General features: G+C 48.3%; 1 protein-coding gene across 5 annotated transcripts in view; it reads left to right on the top strand.

Moving 5' to 3' along the window:
• The window catches only part of LOC125748650 (protein spire homolog 1-like), a 39,921-nt gene extending 17,250 nt beyond the window's left edge, over nucleotides 1-22,671 (top strand). Inside the window, exons 3-18 of one of the 5 annotated variants that reach the window (XM_049025078.1) lie at nucleotides 1,695-1,925; nucleotides 4,581-4,706; nucleotides 8,974-9,045; nucleotides 9,323-9,487; nucleotides 11,002-11,088; nucleotides 11,557-11,686; nucleotides 12,860-12,901; nucleotides 15,898-16,067; nucleotides 16,434-16,524; nucleotides 16,625-16,767; nucleotides 18,453-18,479; nucleotides 19,221-19,358; nucleotides 19,711-19,781; nucleotides 20,036-20,063; nucleotides 20,361-20,503; nucleotides 20,588-22,671. In XM_049025078.1, coding sequence (XP_048881035.1) covers nucleotides 1,695-1,925; nucleotides 4,581-4,706; nucleotides 8,974-9,045; nucleotides 9,323-9,487; nucleotides 11,002-11,088; nucleotides 11,557-11,686; nucleotides 12,860-12,901; nucleotides 15,898-16,067; nucleotides 16,434-16,524; nucleotides 16,625-16,767; nucleotides 18,453-18,479; nucleotides 19,221-19,358; nucleotides 19,711-19,781; nucleotides 20,036-20,063; nucleotides 20,361-20,503; nucleotides 20,588-20,837 — 1,914 coding nt within the window. In that variant the 3' untranslated portion in view covers nucleotides 20,838-22,671. Of the gene's footprint in view, nucleotides 1-1,694; nucleotides 1,926-4,580; nucleotides 4,707-8,973; nucleotides 9,046-9,322; nucleotides 9,488-11,001; nucleotides 11,089-11,556; nucleotides 11,687-12,859; nucleotides 12,902-15,897; nucleotides 16,068-16,433; nucleotides 16,525-16,624; nucleotides 16,768-17,251; nucleotides 19,359-19,710; nucleotides 19,782-20,035; nucleotides 20,064-20,360; nucleotides 20,504-20,587 lie in introns of those variants that run through there. The other 4 variants (XM_049025080.1, XM_049025079.1, XM_049025082.1 and 1 more) reach the window with 4 other exon arrangements.
• Nucleotides 22,672-22,731: the final 60 nt, after the last annotated feature.

Below are 22,731 nucleotides of genomic sequence, written 5' to 3'. Positions count from 1 at the left end.
CAGTATTAAGCTTTTTGGAGTTGTTTGTGTTATTCAGTCTGCTTTTTGAAAGTTTGAAAAGCATGAGAGTGACAGAATCAGGGGGTGAAACCATTAGTGCATCATTACTGGGGGGCGCGGGGGCGGGGGTGGCTTGGCAGCTGGAAAACGTTTTTATTTCTGGTCGACTTTCCCATCCGCTTTTGCCTTGTTTTTAGTACATTACTGGTATGTGTCACTGACTGTGGGATCAATTTATTGTGTAAACTACCCCCCCCCCCCACACACACACACACACACACATACATACCAAAATGACAAGTGCTGTGACCATTCCTGTTGTTCCTTCTCGTCCCTTTGACCCATATGTGTCACAAGAAGGCGACGTCATGTGAAACCCATTGTAATACGTCACACGAGAGCCGGAAAGGTGTCGAGTCCATGTTGTGTTAAAGAAAACATTAATCTAGCTTTGGGTTGCTTATGGTACATGACGCACAGAACGTTGACCGTGAGAGCAGTTACACTGAATACCCACATGTCCGACAGCATTAATCTGTCTCCACCCATTTCATGTCCGATTTCTCAGACTCCAGTTGGTTTGTTCCCCCAACAATCCAAACTAGCTACACATTGTGTCCCTCTCATATCATAATCGGTGACATTCCTCATGAGGTGGCGCCTCTCCGGAAGCTGTTTTGTCAGAACCCGGCACATAAATGCCCCCGCAGTGCCACCCGGCGCTCACAGTGGCCTAACCCATATGACGGAGCCGATGGGCGTATTCGTTTAACAAGCTGCCATTCCAGAGATGCCAGTCCACATAACCATCATTGTCTGGTGGCTGTGCATGTGAAAGTGGGGCCTGGTGCCCACCACTTAAGGGGGCACTCAGTTTTGGGGGGGGGGGGGGGCTGTTGAACCTAGGAATGTTCCAGAACTCAGTTAGTCACTTATCTGCCATCTTTATGTTATCTGATCTTCTTTTTGCTGTGTTTGAATTCAGTTGAAGTTTCCCCAAGCCTTTCTTGAGCTGTCGATGCACGTGTTTGTTTTAGTGCTGATAAAAGGGAACTTGAATTTCACGTTTATTTTGATTAACTAGAACACATATACCAAACTACCACAAGGGAAAACCACATCAGACTATAAACCCCACAGCCCACCCCAGAACCTGTCTTGAGACCCTTCCTTCAGTCCCTACAGAGATGTACATACGATGTCCCAGGGCTTAAAATTAAGCTTGCCGACTCGCCTGAGGTAAGAAATGTAGACAAAAGGCGAGAACAGAAACCTGAACACTAGCCCTGCTGGCCAGTAAAAAAAATCATGTCGAGCTACATTTCTACAGAACAAGTCCAGTTGGCTAATAACAAAAATCTAATAACAAAAAGAGTTCCTGCCTTGGATGGCTCACTTTTCACACTTACTCGCTCAGTTCTTACTCATTATGTGCATTTTTCCCATTTTTGCGCACAGTTTTCTCACCTGAAGTTTGTTTCAGGTGTCCATGGTAAAACGTGAGTCTTGAAGTTCATTGAAGACAAAAATGATACTTCAAAATACTTCAAAAAGCATGACTATCTGCCCAGGAAAGCTCCGGGTTCCCTGTGACCCGCTGCATGAGATGGATGGATGTTTGGGGTGACCCAGTTTACGTGTTAATGGGGATCGCACCCTGAGTAAACGCCCCTCCTTCCATTTTGTTCTGTCAGATGATCGAGTCCCTGGGTATCATGATTTACAAGGCCCTGGACTACGGGCTCAAGGAGAACGAGGAGCGGGAGCTGAGTCCCCCACTGGAGAACATCATCGACCTCATGACCAACGTGGCGGAGACAGAGGGCGACGGCTGCCCCGACGAAGGCTACGAGGCCACGGAGGAAGAGGACGAGGAAGTCCACGCCGAGGTCCTTAGTGTCCGCGGCTACAGAGACATCCTCAAGGTAGGTTTTGGAAAGTTTTCACGTTGTGCTTCTGCTTGATGGAGTGTTACAGGACTTATGATAATTTCAGAGTTTTACCCATGAATGGTTGATGGGTCTTTACCCATATTTGTGTGGATGTATGTGTGGGAATGTTCGGGTGTATAATGTTGTTTAAACCACACAAATCACCCTGAGGTTGTATGAATTTGAAACAGTTGGCCCTTGTGGGATATCCAGCCATAGGCGGCAGCCTTCGCTGATGCCTGCACTGCAGAAATGCTATGAAATCAAATGAAATGATCCTTTATTTACATTTACACAAGTACGAGTACAGGTACATTGGAATGCTTCTCCTCACCTACCCCGTCTTGCTCTCCATGAGACACACAGAAACATTGCACTTAATGCTGTTCCTGTGAAAGCCCAGAATTCCCACATGGAGAACAGAGCTATGACCAGCTGTTATCTCGCTCAGACATGCCCAAATTTCAGCTGGAAGTGAATCATTTTCATTATGAAAGATCTGAGTTCCGTATCGTCATTATTTTGATTCTTCTGGGGCATTATGCAAGCCTGTTTCCGTTACACTTGGTGGAGATACTTCTATCTATTCATTGAATTCATTCATTTTGTGTCTCATCCGCACACTGCATTCAGCTTTTTCCCGTCACTCGGTCTGATTTTTATTAATCAAAGTGCAAAGGAGAAAATCTGATGTTTGTCTATCAAACAACAAACAAACAAAAAAATGTATTTTTGTATAGCGCAGTATCACGACATTACATCGTCTCAAAGCGCTTTACAGCATCCTCACCCAATGCCCCCAGTGAGCAAGCCAAAGGCGACAGTGGCAAGGAAAAACTCCCAAGAAGGAAGAAACCTTGGGAGGGACCAGACTCAAAGGGGGAGCCCATCCTCCAGGGGCCGGCAGGCGGAGTCAAATAGGAGAGTCCTTCAGGGGCTTCTGATTCTACATGCAGAGAAACCCGACCCGATCAGCTCTCTTAAGTCAATTCAAGTCAAGTCAAATATTATTTCAAAATATGCAGGCATACGGTGAGACAAAATAGCGTTTATCCAAAACTTTAAAAATGGCTTTACACAGAACATGAGAAGTTCTGTGAAAAAGACAACAATGAATACACAAGTGAACGTCCTGTACATCCAGTTCACCTTTTGACTGCGCAGAGGCTTTGATTGTACATTTGATGATGCACATGTAAGCAGCTTACAGCGAATGAACAGTTGCTGTACACAGTAAAGCACAATGTAAGGAAGATCTTCCATTGTTGTCTGCAACTGATGCATAAAGTGAGCAGCGCTCATGGGTAATAAGCAGGCTTTAATTTACGACGTTTGGTGGAATTCCAGGCAGGAGAGCTGAGGTGGACGAGTGTTGAGGAGTCTGATGGCATGAGAAATGAAACTTATGGGACAGAGTGAAATCATTGTGAAATGCCTCCGTTCCCCATTGTTGCTGTAGTGTAGTCATCTTCAGGTATGTCTTTGACACGTCACTGTGTTGTACTCTACAGCAGTAAAGGTAGGGGTAGGGCAGACCTAGCTTGGGGCATCCCGCTGCAATGCCTGCTGGGTAATTCCGTGCAGTTTATCTGCATTCTGGAAGGCCTCCGAGCTTGTGACCTGAACCTGACCCAGCTTTGCGTTAACCCATGAAGATCGCTGCCAGCCCTTTGCTGACTTTGATCCCCCTCCCTCCCATAAGATCTTTGGGTTACGGCGACTCATCCTGCTGACCCACAGCCATTCAGCCCAAAGATGGTTATTACACAACCCAAAAACTCAAAATGAGATTGATCTCATCATACCCGCTTATGCATTTTTTAATACGCCAAGTTATGTGAGCAGTTACTTGTTGTTTCGTTGGAGCTGTTGATCAGTCACCACCATCATGTCAGTGATATATTGCATTGTACGTCTATCCTCTGTGAGCCACACGAGGGTGTACGTTACTGCAAAGTTGTCATTTTGGTATTTGAGTCGCTGGGCATGCTGGGAAAATTGCCCGCAGACCTGTCGCCCGGGACTTGTGGTCTGGGGGGTTGGTGTCTGCTTCTGGGGAGTCCTGAGATACCTTTGTTAGGGATTTTGTGGCCTGGCGTTTCTCCAGTCCCTTTGTGGCAGCTGACAAGTGCCATGTTCATTTCAGTCGCGTTTCTGTGAGCTCCTGAGTCAGCCCAGCTACGAGCAGCCGCTCGGCCCGCAGGCGGGTGTCTGTTACTTGCCGACCTCACCAGCCCCCTCTGCTCTGTCACCCTCATTCTCTGTCTCCATTCTGCTGCCGCTCGCTCTCTCTGTAACAGAAGTGCCAGTGCAACACAGTGTCCATAACCCAGGAGTGTATTCCTGGTCAGATTTCCCAACCTAGCCTGAGAATGGAATGTACCCAAGAGATGGTTAGCAGAAAAAACTACAATGACGACGCAGCAAGCGGTGGCTTTTGTTAGACGTCAAATCAAGAAATTCTTCTATGCGCAAGTCAGCCTAGATGGCATGAGAAGATGTCATTTGATCTGTTTTTTTTGTAAATGGGAATCATAGTATGAGTTTACACTGTTGCTGCAAAATGTTGCATCTCTCAGGTCTCAGGTCAGGTCAATAATCACATCCTTGCTCTTTTTCTCCACCTCTCACCCTCGTCCTTATGGGCAGCTCTGCACTTCCCATCTCCCCAGTCCCTTAGATGCCCCCAACCACTACCAGGCCGTCTGCCGTGCCCTCTACGCTGAGACCAAGGAGCTCCGCACCTTCCTGGAGAAGATAAAGAATGCCAAAGAGGTGAGGCCTTCTAGGTTACGTAGACACCATAAAATCTAGTTTGTGCGGCCTCTCTAAGACACGAGATCTACTGTACTCTGAAATGTTACAGGATCCAACAGAATGTCCTGCTATTCGCTAAAGATCTGTCTGTGCGTCTGTCTCCCAACTGCTTATCCTTTACGATACACTGGGAGCTTGGAGCTCAGTGCTTTGAAGGGCACCCACACTCACATGCTATGCTGCCCACACTAAAGGTCCACTGGGAGAAAATGGAGGCATGCCTCCGAGTGAGATACTTGCAGAAATTAACAAGAGGTCTGATCTGCAGCGAAGTACCGGGTGTCACACATCACACACTGGATCTTCAGCTTTGTTTACCGAAGGCAGCATAGACCAAGACCTCAGTGATGTGTAACAAAGGATCATCTCTGGGATTTTACAAGCTCGCTGCCAGAGAGGTGAATGTGAGAAAACAGTTGAGTAGAATCAGCACAGTAAGCTGATGGTTAAGCAGCGACATTCAGTAATAAAATGATTTTTTTTTTCTGGGTCTGCAGCAGTAAGCATTGCCCTTGTCACGCTGTTTTAAAAAGACATGCTGCAGAGAGGATTTTGGCAGCAGGTGGGAGGGAGGGAGAGAGAGAGAAAGGGATGGGATGTAATGTCACGGCTGGGGAACCACACACTGCGCTCAGTGTTGCTGATCAATAAAAAGGAACTGCATCTTTATTCACCTTATCATTACAGTGCTGTAGAGTTTGTTTTCAGGTCTTCTCATCCACCACTGTTCAGACGAGTGGGATGAGACTGACTCATGTGGAGCTATACTTACAGCTACTTACAGCTTTTCCAGGTTACAGTATAGATCAGCCCTCAGTGTCCCAGAAGGGGACATGTGTTGAACACATCTTCTCTCCATACTTTCTATCTGGTGATGCTGTAGTTGTCACTGAGTTTTATTATGGTGGAGGCATTAAAATTAGTGTGGGAGGTGGTACAGTTCTGGCCTGTGAATGCAGAGAAGGTCAGGAGGTTTAGATCGGTGTATTTGGAATTCTGGGTTAAAAGAATCCATGTGTGCAAGTTAGCCAGTCTGAGAGGACAGCTGATCAAAAGACGATGGCTAAGGATGTGGACACCTGACTGTACTCTGACAGTGGGAGTAACATGACAAGCTAAGGATGTGGACACCTGACTGTACTCTTTGACACTGGGAGTAATAAGACAAGATAAGGATGTGGACACCTGACTGTACTCTTTGACACTGGGAGTAATAAGACAAGCTAAGGATGTGGACACCTGACTGTACTGTTTGACAGTGGGAGTAATAAGACAAGCTAAGGATGTGGACACCTGACTGTACTCTTTGACAGTGGGAGTAATAAGACAAGCTAAGGATATCGACACCAACAGAGATGTGAATCAGCACCTGACCTGTTTCAAAACCTTGTGCTTTTTTATGCAACCTTGGCCTGAAAGATAACAGATTAACTCTTTATTTATTCTCGTCCCAGAGTTGCTTAATGCAGCATGACAGAAGAAAGCAAATAATGTTATGTGCTTGAAAAAAAGATTAAGGAAGAGGGCCTGTTTCCGAGACTGGGGTGCAGAAATGTGTGCGTTTAAAAATAGACACAGTAACATGCTGTCGCATGCTGTCAGAGTTGATGGTGGTCATTCACGGCTGCTTATAGTAAGCTGACTTATGTGCTCCATCACACTACAGTCACAGCGTTCACGCTGTAATGAAGAATTTGTGCTTAGCCAGGCATTCAGGGTCTTTAGTGACCCCACTCTGAGTTGTCTATGAGCCTGGTGACTTCCTGCTTCGCCGGAGCTGGACTTTCTGTGTTGTTGCTCTAGTATGCATTTCAGTGGTTATGGATCTGCGTTTATGGCCAGCAGTAATCCTGCTTTCTCAAGACCCAGCAGGAGCCCTACGGTTGTACCCTCTACGAAGGTATCAATAATTACTATGTTTGTGTCTGAATAAATGGTCAATTTTAGAATGTCACTTGGGATTAAAGGGTCCTGCGAAATGTTGTGTCTGGGCAGTCATGCAGGATTATTTTTATTCTGTAACTGTTTAATATTGTTGCTAGTGATTTTGGCGTCATCTCCACCTGTCTGTCTTTCATCAGCAGCCTACATCTTTGTCACACAGGGAGTGTAATATTACAGGGGAACCAAAGTACTCAATTTACTGTATGACAAACGAGGTTTGTCGTCCAGGAGTTCGTTTTTGTGTCGCTCATTCACATTGGTGTTGCCCATGTGTTTGGGTTACAGTGAAGTACAGCATGTACGTTTTGAAGCAGTTCTTCTCTTTTGTTCCCTAGTTTGCAGCTCCTATGAAGCAGTGGACATATAATACAACAGCTGACAGTCGATATTCAGGCAAACTAGTCCGCCATTCCGTGCGGCGGTTTCTTGCTGTTGCCTAGCCAACAGAATTTTAGGAGTTTGAGTCGGGAGGCCGCAGTACGGCTCGCCGTGGATAGATGGGGGTTTCTTTAGGGAAAAAAAGACTCTTTTCTCAGATCTGCTTTGATAATCTGTAGGTAGCAGCGTGGAATTTATTAGTGGTCTGTGCTGTCAGTCTCACAGGTACGTCAACATGTGTCACTATGCCGGTGAGTTCGAACACACCCGTGCAAACACACACCCATGTGCACACACACCACGGTTTGCTCTTTCCAGTACCCAAAATGCCATGCTCTCATCATACTTCCTATACATAAAATGTTATCCTCCTTTTATCACTTCCCCTTAATGGGAGGGAATAGCCCTTAACTGTTTCTGTACCTGTCAGTGTACATAATGAGTGTCCCATGAAGGTGAACTCACTCATACAAAATGTTTCACTTGTGGCTCCCCTGGGGAGTGAGAGTCAAATACAGAAATCCCACTTCGTCTGTGGTTTAGACCATGAACATTGATCCTTGGACTATAGATCAAACGGTGTCCTAAGGCTATATGTAAGTTAGTAACATCTTCACATGACTCTGTGCTCTTATCTTCCGGAATTCTGCTCCAGAGCAGATGTTTCAAAACCCTAAATCATTCAGTGTGGATGTGACATGGAGTGTTTCAAAGCTCTTCATTTTGGCGTCACTTTAACTATCGTTATTTAGACATTTAATCTTTTCTTTTGAGAAACCTTGTTCCCCTGCCACTGTGGTATACCTCACTATCTGTATGATACCACTGCATGCTACTGGTTGTTTTTACAGAAGCATCCCGCTGGCATGTATCAATGTCACTTATCACAATGACTACTGTGACACCAATGTTTACCCTAGAGGCCTGTGGAATTAGCTGTGAGCGTCATATGCAGAGCAATCGGGTAACGGCAGGTTAGGGCTCTGCGTTCATGATCAGAAGGTTGCTGGTTCAGGTGCCATAGCAGGCAGAGTGATGTCACCATTGGGTTCTTGAATAAGGCCCCAGTTTCTCCAGAGATGCTCTCTGATCCTGACCGAAATCTGATGCTAAATAAATGTAATGGTAGCCAGTGCACTTTGCGTGTCCATACTAGCCCGTCATCAAAGAGCGTCATCGATTTCTTTTAGGCTGGGATCTGGACAAAATGACATGGATCCTTCCAGGGATAAATGATTGCTCCTTAATACAAATGCCTCATTTGGGGGACTGAACTGAGTAACCAACCCACCCCCCCCCCAAAAAAAAAAGAAAAAAAACAAGCCCTTAGGGAGCATCCAATAACAGGATAATGGGCAGTTCCCCCATAAGTTGGCTAGACTTGTTTTGCTCTCTGAGCAGTGACATCACCCCATTCCCCCCCAGCAATTTGAATTATTACCTCAGCCGGCCACTGGTTTTATTTCTCTCTGGGGCCTTGCACAGGCTGTGATTCTGATCTCGGATCAGACATGATCCCACCATCATATCAAGTCTGTTCTGTTCTCTGATTTGGTTACCATGGATACTTCCCCTTCTAGATTACCACCACCATGAAAGAATTGCTGAAGGTTCAAGGACAGACTTAAAAAAATAAGTGCTACATTTAGATACTAGTTTAGGTGTGAGAATGGAAGATGTGTAGGACACACAGACTGCGATCGGGGAGTCGCGTCGGCGATGGTGGGGAATTTGGTTGATGTTCAGCTGCTGTTAAAGGTCTCTTTAACTGCCCATTGATCAGCTGTCAACCTGTCAATTAAAAAAAACTGCCTGACGATGTACCAACATTCCGATATCGGCTTGGCGGTGAAGGCGAACGTTGCTAAATTACTGTCCCTGAAAATGAGTCTCTTCTCTGCAGAATCTGAGGAAGATGGAGGGGGGGGAGGAGGAGCCATCTCGGGACCTCAATGAGCTGCAGAACGCCGACTGGGTAGGAGGACCGGCCGTGCCCCCCCCCATACCCCCGAGGATGGGAAGATCAGACATGTAACAGATGTGCTGCTGTGCCGTTCCTGTGTCATTTTTCAGTGTTTGCTTTCATTCAGACGCTATATTGATACTTTCTAAGTCAGCTGACACTCAATGCAGGACCTTATCCATTTCAGATGAAATAGCTTTACAAATGCATTGATCATCCGGTGCAGAGTTAACAGCAGTGCACGGCGGCAATGTGACATTGAGCTGGCTAATTTGCCATTTTCCATCAGGCTCGGTTCTGGGTCCAGGTGATGAGGGACCTACGCACCGGTGTAAAGCTGAAGAAGGTCCAGGAGCGTCAGTACAACCCGCTGCCCATTGAGTACCAGCTGACGCCCTACGAGATGCTGATGGACGACATCCGCTCCAAGCGCTACAAGCTGCGTAAGGTCATGGTGAGTGGTCATGCTTTCGGTTGTGGTGGTCAGAGGTCAATGGATGTGACAGGCAATGATTGATCTTTAGGTCATTAAGGTAAACTGATGCTGTGATAGCTACTCATAAGAGGATAAAAGATCGTAAAAGATTGTGAAAGATTGTAGACAGTGCTGCTGACTGGAATAAGAACATAACATAAGAACATAAGAAATTTACAAAGGAGAGGAGGCCATTCGGCCCATCAAGCTCGTTTGGGAAGAACTTAACTAATAGCTCACCCTATTGTTCCATTAATATACAGTGACGTCTGTATGTGAAGCACTGTGACATAGCTGTAATGAACACTAAACTTTGACTAAATCTCTAACTGAGGTAAGGCATCAAGTAGCACACTCAGCAATGACAATAAGAAGTGTAACTCGTGACACTGAAGAGCATCAAGTCTCTGTCAATGTCATGTCAAACACATGCTAGACACATCTTCTGTGGAAGGTTTTGAGGACACCACGCTAAAGGTGGTAGGTGCCCCGAGGGACAATGTAATGACATATTTTCTTTGATATTCCAGTGAATAGCTCTACTTTGATATTTCAATGAAGAGCTGTGCTTTGATATTCCAGTGAATAGCTGGTCTCTTGCTTTTTTTAAGGTACTTTCTTTATGTCTGTCATTACCTGTGAGGGGTGAAGGGGCTGCATTGGTGTTTTTGCCGACTGTTTTGATGTAATAGTAAACACAACAGCTAATGCCTTTGAGGCTTGCCTTTATAGTTCATCGACTCTGACTTGCATAAGATTTTCTTTTTGTTATTTCTTCCACAAACCCCTGTGGATTTCTTGTTAATGCCGTGTTGCTTCAGACGACGGGCGGCGACGTCTAATTGCTTCTAATTGCCAGGTGTAAAAGTGTGATTGTTTTTACTAGTTGATCTCTGCGCCACTATGTAGCTGAGGAGTTCACACAGCGTTCCCACTAAGATACGAACATGGACTGCAGTGTTTCGGTTTGCGTGCCTGTGCTTTTACGTGCACTGCCATGCCGATAACATAGCTGGAATGTGAGAGACGTGCGTGTGGCTGGACGTCCTGCTTTTGGACTCCCTCTCCGCCACTTTTTTGCTCTTGTCATGCATGACGGCGCTTTCACATGAACAGTGAAGCGTATGCCTCCATAATTTAAATTCTTAAAGATGTTTTTAATAGGTCGCGCAGTGTTTTGTGATGGTGCATATGGTGATGGGGATGAATATGCGAACACCGTGAGAACATGTGACGTCTCCTCTCTCAACCCCACCCCCTCGTGTGTTCCACTGCGTCCACTGCGTCACGTGTACGGTCACTGTGTACTCTGCTCCTGCTGTTATCGGTGATCTCTGTTAACATAGCTGGGTGTGGCTTGTTTTCCTGTGGCTGCCGAACCTTGTCTGATAGCGGTGAGTTTGGGGTGGGATAGCCAAGACCACACCCCTTGCTCCATGTATCTCCATGTTCTCTTGTCCACATACTCAAACCCATACCCCCCCCCCCCCCAGGTCAATGGGGATATCCCTCCCAGGCTGAAGAAGAGTGCCCATGAGGTCATCCTGGAGTTCATCAGGTCCAGGCCGCCCCTGAACCCAGTGAGTGCTCCCAAGGCCCGCCCACGTGCGGCTCCACCACATCATTGGCCGCAGTCAGCCTGTCAATCACAACTCAGCACCAGACCTGCTTCACTAACTAAAGTTAATTTACAGCATTACAGGATCAGGGTGACAAGTAACAATAAACTGGTGGCTCTGTTTAATTTGCATGAATGATCACAGAATTGATTAGCCGCACTAAGAAATGGGATGTATTAGATTGTAGGATAATAATTATTCATATTTATAAGGTGATAGAATTTAGGATTTACACAGTCGATACAACACAGTGGGGCTGTTTACACAGTCAGTAGTAACACAAGAGGATGATCAATGAGTCACGTGTCACTGAGCAAAAGCCTCTCATTGATGCCGCTCTCGGGCTTAAGGGGGTTTTGTGGGCGGAGTTTAGAGAGTAGGTTCTGTTGTGTCTCTCGGAGTGGTCCGTCACCTACATCCTGTGTGCAGGTCGCCGCCCGGAAGCTGAAGCCCCACCCACAGAGGCCGCAAACCCTTCACGAGCGAATCCTGGAGGAGATCAAGTCTGAGAGGAAGCTGCGGCCTGTTTCCCCGGAGGAGATCCGCAGGACCCGGCTTGGTGAGTCCCGCTTCCTGAGGCTGACCACACCCACACACACCCTCATCCCCCAATCCTGCTACTATTATTGTCATTATTGGTGTTACATCTCCCAAGCAACACCTCCTAAGACCTGAACCAGCAGCATTTATTGGTCAGAAATCCAGCTCCTTAACGACCATGGCAGCCATAAATGGACGCTGCCATCTCAAACTTGGAGATAATGATCAAAGCATGAGTAAAGCCGTCTTCCCATTTAATGGCCCAGAAGCTGTTTCATTACTTCCAAGATCCCTGGGTGCATCGCTGTGGCATTTACATGCTCAGCCTTGGCGTTGTTGCCAAGGTTGTGGTGGATTGTGGGTAAATACTCAGTTGGTCCCCGGCAAACAGCTGGGATCCCCAACCATGTTCCATCACCTGCTGAATGTAGCTTTATCTCTGTGTGCTGCCACAAAACCAACTTGTTGTTACATCCCTAATATGTATCTGGACTGCATCCAGATATATGGTTAGTCCTGCTTTTGTTTCATTTTTTACGGCCTGTATTCTGATTTCCATCACAGCTGATAGATTCTTCATTTTTACCAGCCGTGGATGTTTTCTAGAGGTCAGGTGCACAGTCAATGCTGCCTATTCAAAAGGAATTTCAGAGGTTCAGGTTTTCTTGGTGAACGTCTTGGGTCCTTCTATGGCTCGTGTGTGAATGGGCCTCACGTAGAAGCTGGAAGCATTTTAATAAAAGACGCAGCCTAGATGTAGAAGGAATAACGGCCCATTCAATCATCAAAGCACATAAAAGCACCATGCAGAATGTGGCTGTAATCTGAGTGGATAAAATGGATTTTATCTAATTGCTTAAATGAAAAAAGTGTTCAGCTATATACTAAACTGCTTCTCCTCCTGTGATTGACCGTTAAATTCACACATGCTTCATATTTCTATGCTTTCACTTCTGGTACCTGGGAGATCATGTCTAGATCTATAAAAGTCGTATCTAAAGTTAATTAAGAGAAGCTTAGGGTTCCTAATCAGGAGACGATACATTTCAGCTTTTGGAAAATGAAATAACTGCACGGTTTCAGATTGAATAAATACCAGAGTTGCGTCGCGCTCGTGTGTTTTTGTTTTTCTGAGTTATTTCCTCCTGTCTTTCTCTTCTTCTTTTTAACATCCCACTTGTTTTCCTTGCAGTATTTCGGCCTCTTAGCATGTCTTACAGTTTTGACTTGTCAGGTAAAGATCTCCCTGCCTGAGCTCGCTGTGGGCTGCTCGTTGTGCTCGTGTCGGACCCGTGATCCCCCTCCCCCCATGTCATGCTCCCATTTTGTGCCTGTGTGTCTGCCCTTTCCCATGCTGTGAGGTCAGGGGTCACGCCAGGTGCAGTGCTGGGGGGGGGGGAGGTAAATGCAGTCGTCCAGGTGAAACTCTCACCTTGGTTCCTATGCATTAAACAGACACACACACACACACGTCAAGAAAAAGTGCAGAGGACCTAATTACTGAAGCATCAGGGGTATCCATCACGTCCATCACGTCTGACTTCTTGTGCTGAAACCAGTCCTTCCCTGATTGGTCCTTGACCAATCTACGTCAGTTACACATTTCTTAAATCACAATAGATGACAAAACATTATAATGTGCCTCTTTTTGAACTGTGATCTTTTCCCAGACATTATTATTAAGCTGGTTGGAAAACCTGCTCCCAGTTCTACTCCTTTACCCAGTTATACAACTGGATACTTACTGCTGTGTTTTGGGTATGATGTCAGGTCCCCTTCTGGGTTATAAGGCAACAAGCGATTGGGCCGTTATTTAGGGTCAGTCTTAAATCTGCCTGAAGTCTGATGCTGCTGGAACATTCTTAAGGAGGCCTTCCCCAGTCACCCTAGGCAGCGACATTCTTGCTGGCTCTAAATTTGGCTGAGGTGCAATTGGCTATAATCCGCCGTTGCTGTACAACAGCAGCGTGTTATTAACATCAAAGGCCTAATTCAGGCAGGTTGGCTAAGCTGTCACCAAAATGTCAGCAAGCATTTCATTTTTCATGAATGTCAAGGACTCTTACAGAGGAAGACCCTGATTATATGAATTCAAGGATTTTATAACCCTGTGATTCCTTTCATGGTTGTTCAAGGCTAAATCGGATAAAAGTCTGAGGACAGGTGTCACCTTCTCTGATGCTGGTCGTGTAGCACTGATCTGATCGAGTGAGCAGCTCCCCTTAGCCAGACACAGTGGGGTCTTTCAGTCCAGGGAGCGTCTTTCCCAGGGGAAACCCGAGGAGTAAATGGGTCGAAACTGAAACGTAACCCGTTCGCTTTCCATGCGGACACAAAGCTGGCCTGTGAAAACGGGGCCGCTCTGCCCGGCCCGTATGTCAAGCTAGGGGCGTGGCGTTAAAGTCACCCAGCAGCTCAGAGGAGGCTGAGGAGTGATTCGTACGGCCCTGACTAATCAGGGGCCTCTGAACTTAAGCCCTGATGGTCAGGCTTTGAGCGAAATCGGGAAAAAAACAGAGGACATGCATACCTTCTGCTCGCATTTTCCTGATGGCAAAAAGCATTTTAAGCAGCAAATTCAGGGGGTTCGACTTAATTCTGCTCAGTTCTGCCACCTGCCGTGTGTCAAGCGGTCCTGGGGAAGCGAGTCAAAGGAACCAGATTTGGACCCGAGTTCCAAAAACACTGTGGTGCAGGTATCAGGCTGTAGTTTAACTCACAGGTGTGACCCCGCCCACCTCCAGCACCAGTGTCTGAGGGCGGGTCCCAAGATACTGTGAGATCTCGGGTGCCACCTGCGTGTGTGTGTGCTTGTGTGTGTGAGAGCTCACAGTTAACCATGCTTCATTCGCTGCTTGGCTTTCACATGTCTCTCCTTAATTCACTGGTGTTCATGCCTCACTCACTCACTGACAAGGTGGCGTGTTCTAACAGGGGCTGGGGTGGGTTTAGTGTAATGTTCAATGCAGCTTGTTTCCTCTTTTGGGCAATGTGACTGTGTGTGATCTGTGTTTAACCCTTTTAACCTCTGGCGTAAACGCGATGTGTGCGGGTTCTGTGGTGTACGTTGGGCTTGCTTATACGTGTGTGGCGTGTCAGTGGTCTATCCGCAGCGACCTTCCTCCTCGCCGATCCCTGGCCCAGGCCCCCTTTTCATCTCTGCTTCTGTGGAAACGTTCTTTTCCGCTACACTGTTTACGCGGGGATTCACAGGAAGTCCCGCCTTGCTGGCTCAGCTCGCCCAATCCTGCGCCGCCGCGCCGGGCCTTGCGCTGGAGCCCGCTCCCTGCCTCTCAGATGCCAGAGGCTGCTAGGGCCTCAGACCAGCAGAACTCCAGCTACGAAAATGCCCCCTCGCCGCCCCGTCAAAGTGACCGCTTACAAAGGGGGGCGTTTGCACGCTCGTTAGTGCACTCGTTAACATGCTCGCCGCGTGCCCCTCCCCTTACGGGCAGCGCCTGGCACAGCATCAATGCTCCGGCGGACGCCCTCGGGCCCCACCGCCCGGCTTGGACCCCTGCTCACATTCGGTACCTCTTTCATTCAGTCCCGGCCCCCCTCCTCTACTTTCCCATCTCACTTAATGAAGAATGAGTCAGTGCTGGGAATGATAGTGTGACACTGAAGAACAGGCCCCTGTCCCAGTCACTGCTGTTCACCGGACCAACCCCAGCGGAAAGTTCCGGCATATACCATATTCTGACCTACACGTAAACTTCTTCAATCCCTTTGATTTATTCATACTTCAGTGTTGCTTACTTAGTTACTAATTCACTTACCCAGTTACTCAGTTAAGGTGCAGTAGAGTGAAAGACAAGTGATACCTGAGACTTACACCGCCTGTTAATGCTGCAAAGTGTTGCAGAATAAATAAAAGTGGATTGCACCACTTGGGTGCGAAGTGACTGTCCTAAATGTATCTGAACACAGCTTTCGCTAAGACGGTGGTCTCTGTCTACTAAGACAGTGCATTACTTCACATGCACTGTCTTGAAAAGGGGGTGCGGAGTATGTAGACTGCAGGAAAAGACCAGCCACTCATGTGGTCCGATATAAGAGCTGCATCTTAAGTCATTTTATATGTGAAATCTATTAAATGCAGACCAGACTAGATCAATGAACCTCTGATTCCCCCCCCCCCCCCCCCCCCACACACACACACACACACACACACACACCAAGCATGATCTGTTGTGTGCAGTTCATTCACTTTCACCACCTTTTGCGCAGACATGTCGAACGGGGCCTCCAAGAAGAAGACTCTTAGCGCCCTCGGACTGACCAATGGGACGGCGGCTCAGAGCCAGCAGAAGGGCGTGGCCGAGGGGCAGCTGCTGTCCCAGCGGAAGAGACTCCTGAAGGCCCCAACGCTGGCGGAGCTGGAAAGCTCCGAGTCGGAGGTGTGTAGACCCAGACATGCAGGATTAGTACCACCGTGACCCGGAATAGGACAAACGGTTACAGAAAATGATGGAAGATTCAATATATTTGATAAAAACTTCGTGGTTACTTGCTTTTCACTTTGATTGATTAGTTGGGTGGTTGGTTATTTAATAATATTCTACGGTCCAACAGCAATCCCTGTGTGCAATTTCTGGTCTTACATCCAGGCTGTGATCTGCCATGCTTGCTTACTGAGTGTTTGTAGTATTTAACAAGGTTAAAGGGGTTTGACAGCAATGCCCTCTGTGGGAATACTGGTTATTATTATATGCTGTGGCTGTAGTTACTGTTTACAGTTTAGGCGTCTTTGTTGCTCGTGGCAGGAGGAGGTGACACTCCGGTCGGCCAGTAGTTCCAGCATCTCCACGTCCATGGTGGAGGACACCTCCCCAGAGTCTGTCCTGGGCAAGAAGAGTAAGACTGGCTTCCTGAAGTCCGGCACCACTGCAGCAGCGCGTGCGGTCAGACCCCCCCCCTTCGAACACAGGACTCATTCTAAGGTCCCCTCCCCCAGCTCCACCCCTGTTCTTGCCCATCTCCTCCACACCCCAACCGGAGCGACGTCAGGCCTCCCAGAGGAGACACTCCATCGAGAAGGAGACCCCCACGAACGTGCGGCAGTTCATGCCCCCGACGCGGCAGAGCTCCAAGTCTCTGGTGAGTACGCCCCCCCGCCCCCAAAGTTCCTCTGAGGCCACCTTCCACGTGTTTGAGTGGTTAAAACCTGAATCCTTTGTGTGTCATGAAAGTCTGACTGTGTAAGTAAAGCCCTGGTTTGAGTGGGGACAGGTATGGCGTACAGTTTCAGGGATGGGGTGCGACCCTGAAGGCGGTTTGATGGGGTGGTGGATGGCGTAGGACTCCAAACTGAAATAGCAGACTGTCGCTCCTGTGGACGACACTCCAGCGCCCCCCCCCCCCACGACCCCCCCCCCCCCACAACCCCCCCCCACAGGTGACTCTTAGTCCAAGGATGCCCTGAGGTCACCGGCCCTCATGTTCCTGCTATTGAGGAACCTCTAGACCATCTCTGTTTATGCAACATAATAGAACCAGAGGGAGGTCAGTTAGCTCGTCCCCCCCCCCCCTTCCCGTTTCTGCCCCCCCAAACGCCTCCCCCATCTGTATGTTTGTCACTCAGGTGGCGAGGATAGTCCATTTGTTTCCCAGGATCCGCCCCATGTCCGCCCTGCACGCTCTGCAGAGCGCCCACCCCTCCGAGACGGCTGTGCTGGGGGTGTTGTGGGCCGTGTCCGCCCTGTGTGAGAGCGTTTGCGTCAGCGGGCCCGAATCCTCCAAGGTTTGCCCCCCCCCCCCACCCCCAAACCTCGCCCACGTAGACCTCAGCATCTCTTAGCGCTTTCTTGCTAGCTGGGGAAATCGACAGCCAGGCTGAGACCGTGGCCCTGATGACGTAACCTCACCAGCTTCACGGCTCGACGCGCCTCCTCATCATCACGCTTTACTCCACAATAACAGCCCCCCCCCCCCCCCCAAAGCACTGATCAATAAAATTCGGCTTCGCTCTGCACTGTAGAAACCATAGCTAGACCCTGGCTAACACCGACCGAGCTCCTCTATTCTGAGGATCACTTCTCAGTAGAGCGCCATCTAGCTGTTTTTAGATAGTAAAACCTCCAACTGTGCATTTAACTCTGTGCTTTGTTTTTTTTTTATACTACAGCAGAGTACCGTGTGTGTTCCCCGGCGTTCCGATGTTCAGTGTCCTTCGTGGAGGGACGCACTGTTGGTTTTGCCTACGTTTTTGTTTTCAGTCCCATTAGATTGGGTTTGCGTCTCTATATTCTGTGAGTGCTTTTCCAATTACCCACGATGCACCAGTGCAACCCATCTGCTGAAACAGCAGGCCCTGTGGAAAAGGTCCAGCTCTCTTTGTATCAGCATTACTGGTGTTCTGGGCACGGTTTGGGTACTGCGTCTCACAGAGGCCGATTCATTTCTGGAACTGGGGGGGGGGGGGGTGGAGTGCTGAGGGTTTTTCATTTGCGTACATCTCCAGAGGCGGTTTGTCTGGTGTGAACTTGGTTTGGTCTCAGCTGACTCTCCGTGTCCTTTGGCAATAGGACTGATTCGTAATGTCCTGAAGTTTCTGGGTCGCAAACTGTAAAACTGGAATTATGTCACACGCCATTGCCTGCAGAAATATCCTCAATGCTTGTAAATGATTTGCATGTTCCACCTAGCTCAGTGAGTGACTGAGTCGTTTTTTTGTCAGTATTATGTAAACTGTGGAAGAAGGACATTCTTGCTTTTAGCGTGGTTGTTGGTTGAGAGAGGCGTTAAACAGTGGAGCTGACCTGTGTAATTTCTCCAATGATCAGGTTGACAGTGACGTCCGCACCAAGCCGGTAGGTGCCACTTGACTCCCTTCCTGCCCTGAATACTAACAGCGTGCCCCCCCCGCCCCTAGGCTCCCTCAAAATCTAACACTGGGGGGGGGGGCTCAACAGACACGTTGCCAATATGGGTTTGATCTGTGACCTGGTTATGGTACCCTTATTAACGTTGACCATATACTGATCTGGAATCAGAATACAAACACGATTTGATGCTCAGCATTGGTAACGGTGCTGTGAGATGCATTGGGGATTATTGGGCTTGAGTGATGCTCATTTTGAACGTATCCTTTGTGCGGGTTCCTGCTTATGTGTTCTGATAAATTGCTCGGCCTGCCAGTGAAGATAAATCTCACACATGAAATGAAGTATTTAGTCCCATCAGCGACTCCTCTCCCCGCCCCCCCACCCACCCTCCCTCCCCAGGAGACAGGAGGCACTTGCGGTCGTTCTTCACCTCCTTTATTGCCTGGTGGAGCAGCCCGCAGGGCCAGTCAGGACATTGAGGCGGGTGGTGTACCCATACTGACGCTGAATAAGGTTTTCCACAGGCGCAAACCCTTTTGAAGGAGGTCTGACAAGCGAGCGGTGGTCCCTGAGGGCGCGAGGTTAAAAAAACACACGGCGAGGTGTTTGCCAGCCGATTTCCTGTAGGCCAAGCTCTACCCAGCATGCTCAGTAGATGTGGCAAAGACTTGGGCGGGGGGTCGTGCTGGGCTCGTGCCGGTAACCGGGGGCTCCTCCGTATTGCAGGAGGAGTTCTGCTACCCGGTGGAGTGCCTGGCCCTCACGGTGGAGGAGGTGATGCACATCCGGCAGGTGCTGGTGAAGGCCGAGCTGGAGAAGTTCCAGCAGTACCGGGACGTGTACAACGCCCTGAAGAAGGGCAAGGTAAAGCACCCCCCCCCCCCCCCCGAGTGTGTTACTCCGGTACAGCTAACGTTTCCCATGTTACCCACCGTGGCATGTTACGGCTGTTTAGACATAAAAAACCCCACAAACCTGTGACTAAACAGAATAAATCTTTACAGAACCGACACATCTGATTTGCCACGCACATGTGGTGATGACACCAATATGAAGTTTGACCTTTTATAACCCTTCTCACCCAGTGATGTGGCATTTTGTGTAGCTGGTTGCTTTACTGGAAGAATTTACTTTCAGGACGACAATCTGTAAATGCTGCTGTTCCATATAAAAGTAAGACAAGGCCATTCTATGTCTCCATCCCCCCCCCCCACAGCTTTGCTTCTCCTGCCGGACAAAGAGGTTCTCCCTCTTCACCTGGTCATATACCTGCCAGTTCTGCAAAAGGTAAACCGCATTCCTGAGGCCCGGCCCGGCCTCAAGGCCGCCACGACATTCCTCGAGGGTATTTTGGACACGTTAATCATTTCCTTAGAGCTGGTACAAGCGACGCGATTTCCCATCCCATCTGATGGGCAGTTAAGCCTCAGTTAAAGTAACCCTGGGACTTTACTTTGAGATCATCTCCAGGGTTATTGGTCATTATGCTGTAATTGAGTGTTTTTCTCTCTTTGCTCCCCGCTGCTGCTCTCTTCATGCAGACCCGTGTGCTCGCAGTGCTGTAAAAAGGTACGTTCCTTCCCTTCGTCGGCCAGGGGGCTGCTTTGATGCGGTTCGTGTGTTTGGCTGCCCTCGGTTAACTCTCCGCGGGAGCCTATGGAGTGGGACCAGGACCCTTCCCTACCTCACCCCGTTAAATTAAGCCATCCTCGGGCCGTAGCTGTTTTGTTGGCCGGGGATGGGGTGGGCCAGAGTTCCGGGGGTGGCTTTGCACACGCCAACTTGCCACGGAGGTCCTTTCTAGCCATTTGATATCGAGCATTTGCCAGTAAGAGCACTAACACTGCGGTCCCTCCTTTGTCTCAGATGAGGCTTCCGGCCAAACCCTACGCCAGTCTGCCTATCTATTCGCTGGGCCCCAGTGCCCTGCCCCACGGCACCCCCTCAGCCCAGCCCGAGACGTCCTCCTCCAGCCCCCAACGGCACAGTCTCCAGCGAACTGTCTCCAGGTACCGCTCTTTCATTCCTCATCTGTTTACCTCCATCTTACCGGGACATGGCTAAGTCTAATGCTGCAACTCGCTCAACCACAGGCTGACCAAACCCGGAGACGGGACACGTGGGGAGGTGGCTCTACCCGAGGAGCTGACCGAGGACTGGAGCTCCATGGAGGTGTGCGTAGACTGCAAGAAGTTCATCTCAGACATCATCTCTTCCAGCAAGCGCAGCCTGTCGCTGGCCACCAAGCGTGCTCGCTTGAAGCGCAAGACCAAGTCCTTCTACATGTCCTCACCCAACACGTCCGAGTACCGGCCGTCCGAAAGGACGATCAAAGAAGTGTAGCCCGGTGCCTTGCCCCTCTCTCGTCCTTACAGGCACCCCCCCCCCCCATCCCAGACCTAAGCCCCCCCAAGAATGAAACGGGACAAACTGTTAGGGTCTGACTGGGTGGTGAGGGTCAACCCAGTGTCTGGTGGTGTCCGTCCCACTGGGTTTGGCCGACGTCTCCCATGGTTCCTGTACGCTCACGTCACGGGCCCTGGGAGGGAATGGGGGCCCTGGGTGGGAATGGGGGCCCAGGCCGAAACAAATCGGGTGGATGGCTGGGCTTGACGTTTGGTTGGTCGCCTGTCTGCTGTTGAGTACCAGATCTTCCAGACAAAAAACAGTGACATGTGTCCTGTTGTTCTGTGGCTGCTGTGTGCGGTTCACCCTTTCTGCCAACATCACCCCCCCCCCCCCCCGCCTGGCAGGGCACCCAGCATGGTGTAACCCCTCCCATCACCAAATTTGGATTTGTCACGTTTGAATCCCAGGGGATTCTGTAAATGGCTGAGCATCTGGCTCCTCCCTCCATACAGGACTATACACAAGCACAAATCTACAGAAAAATTTGTAAATACAAATTACAAAATAAATTGTAAAAATTTATTTGAACATTTTCAGTGCAGCTTATTATGGGAGAAACGGTCAGTCAGGATAGTATCCTAAGCCAGTGATTAGGGGAGGATAAGGCAACAAGCCAAAAGTGATGACAATAATGGATGTTTTAAGGATTATTTGTACCAGCCTTGGACTGTAAATGTTTTCCTACATGGTGATGTTTTTTACGGCTAAGTCCTGAGTGTTTACATGTGTGTACACACTGCGGTGAGAATTGAGCTGAGATCAAGTGATGTCTTATGGTCTCCATTTCCTCAGTGTGTGGCTTTTTTTTAAAAAAAAGAAAACAATCCTTGGTTTCTATGGGCTGGAACTACAGCAGCAGACCAGGCCGGTACTACACCACGTGATTTGAGGGAACCCCATCCATACACTGGAAGAAAAGCCCGTTTATAAAAGTCCGAGTTGCAGTGGATGTTTGTATCGTCAGGGTTGCCATACAATTAATCTGTTCCAGCAATTATGTCCCGCCCCTGCATTTCTAAACGGGATATACCTTGATTTTCGTTACGGGCATTACGGGAATTTCAGACTAGAATGCAAGCCGTTTCTAAGACCCCTTCCCGGACATTGTGACGAGAAAGTAGAAACAGGCTGTGTTATCCGTTGTACAGTCATATAACTAAAATATTTAAGAAAAAGGTCTTTTCTGTTTGTGGAGGTTTAACATTTGAGTTTTTCTTACTTGCTTAAAGGGGTCGTCTCTGTGTTTGCTGGATATATTTGCTTCTCCTTGCTGTAAAATATTTAATGCCACACGACAGAGATGAATACGATCCCAAATGTGCCAGCTGTGAATACCGTCTGGTCTCAGAAGGTCATAGGAGGCAGAGACGGGTGACCATTTATGTATAAGATGTACAGTCAACTTGTATTTACCAATCGCTCCGATCTACTGAACTGTGCTAAAAACTTTAGTTTATTTGAATAATTTGAATTAATGATTTATTATTGTTACTAAGAATGTTATTGTCATTGATATGAGCATTTTTAAGTTGTTTTCCTACAACCCTAACATTCAGTCCTTGTAAACCAGTTACAAGAATCAGTTTGTTTTGCTTTTGCCTTGTGTAAAAAAAAAAAAAAAAACTTGCGTTACCTATAAAGAAAAAAGAACCTTGCAGTCCATTTTCCAGCCGGCCTGTACTCAGCCTGCCCTGTTCCCTTCCTCATTTTGGAAAGTACCAAATTTCCTAGTCGTTTATGGAATAAAAGGGAATGCCCTTCGTTTTCAGGCGGGTGTGTGGTTTGCTTATTGATGGGTCACCCTTTACCGTGCACTAATCTTCATAAG

This window comes from Brienomyrus brachyistius, chromosome 9, assembly GCF_023856365.1.
Source record: "Brienomyrus brachyistius isolate T26 chromosome 9, BBRACH_0.4, whole genome shotgun sequence".
Taxonomy (NCBI): domain Eukaryota; kingdom Metazoa; phylum Chordata; class Actinopteri; order Osteoglossiformes; family Mormyridae; genus Brienomyrus; species Brienomyrus brachyistius.
This window is presented reverse-complemented; position numbering and strand designations above follow the sequence as displayed.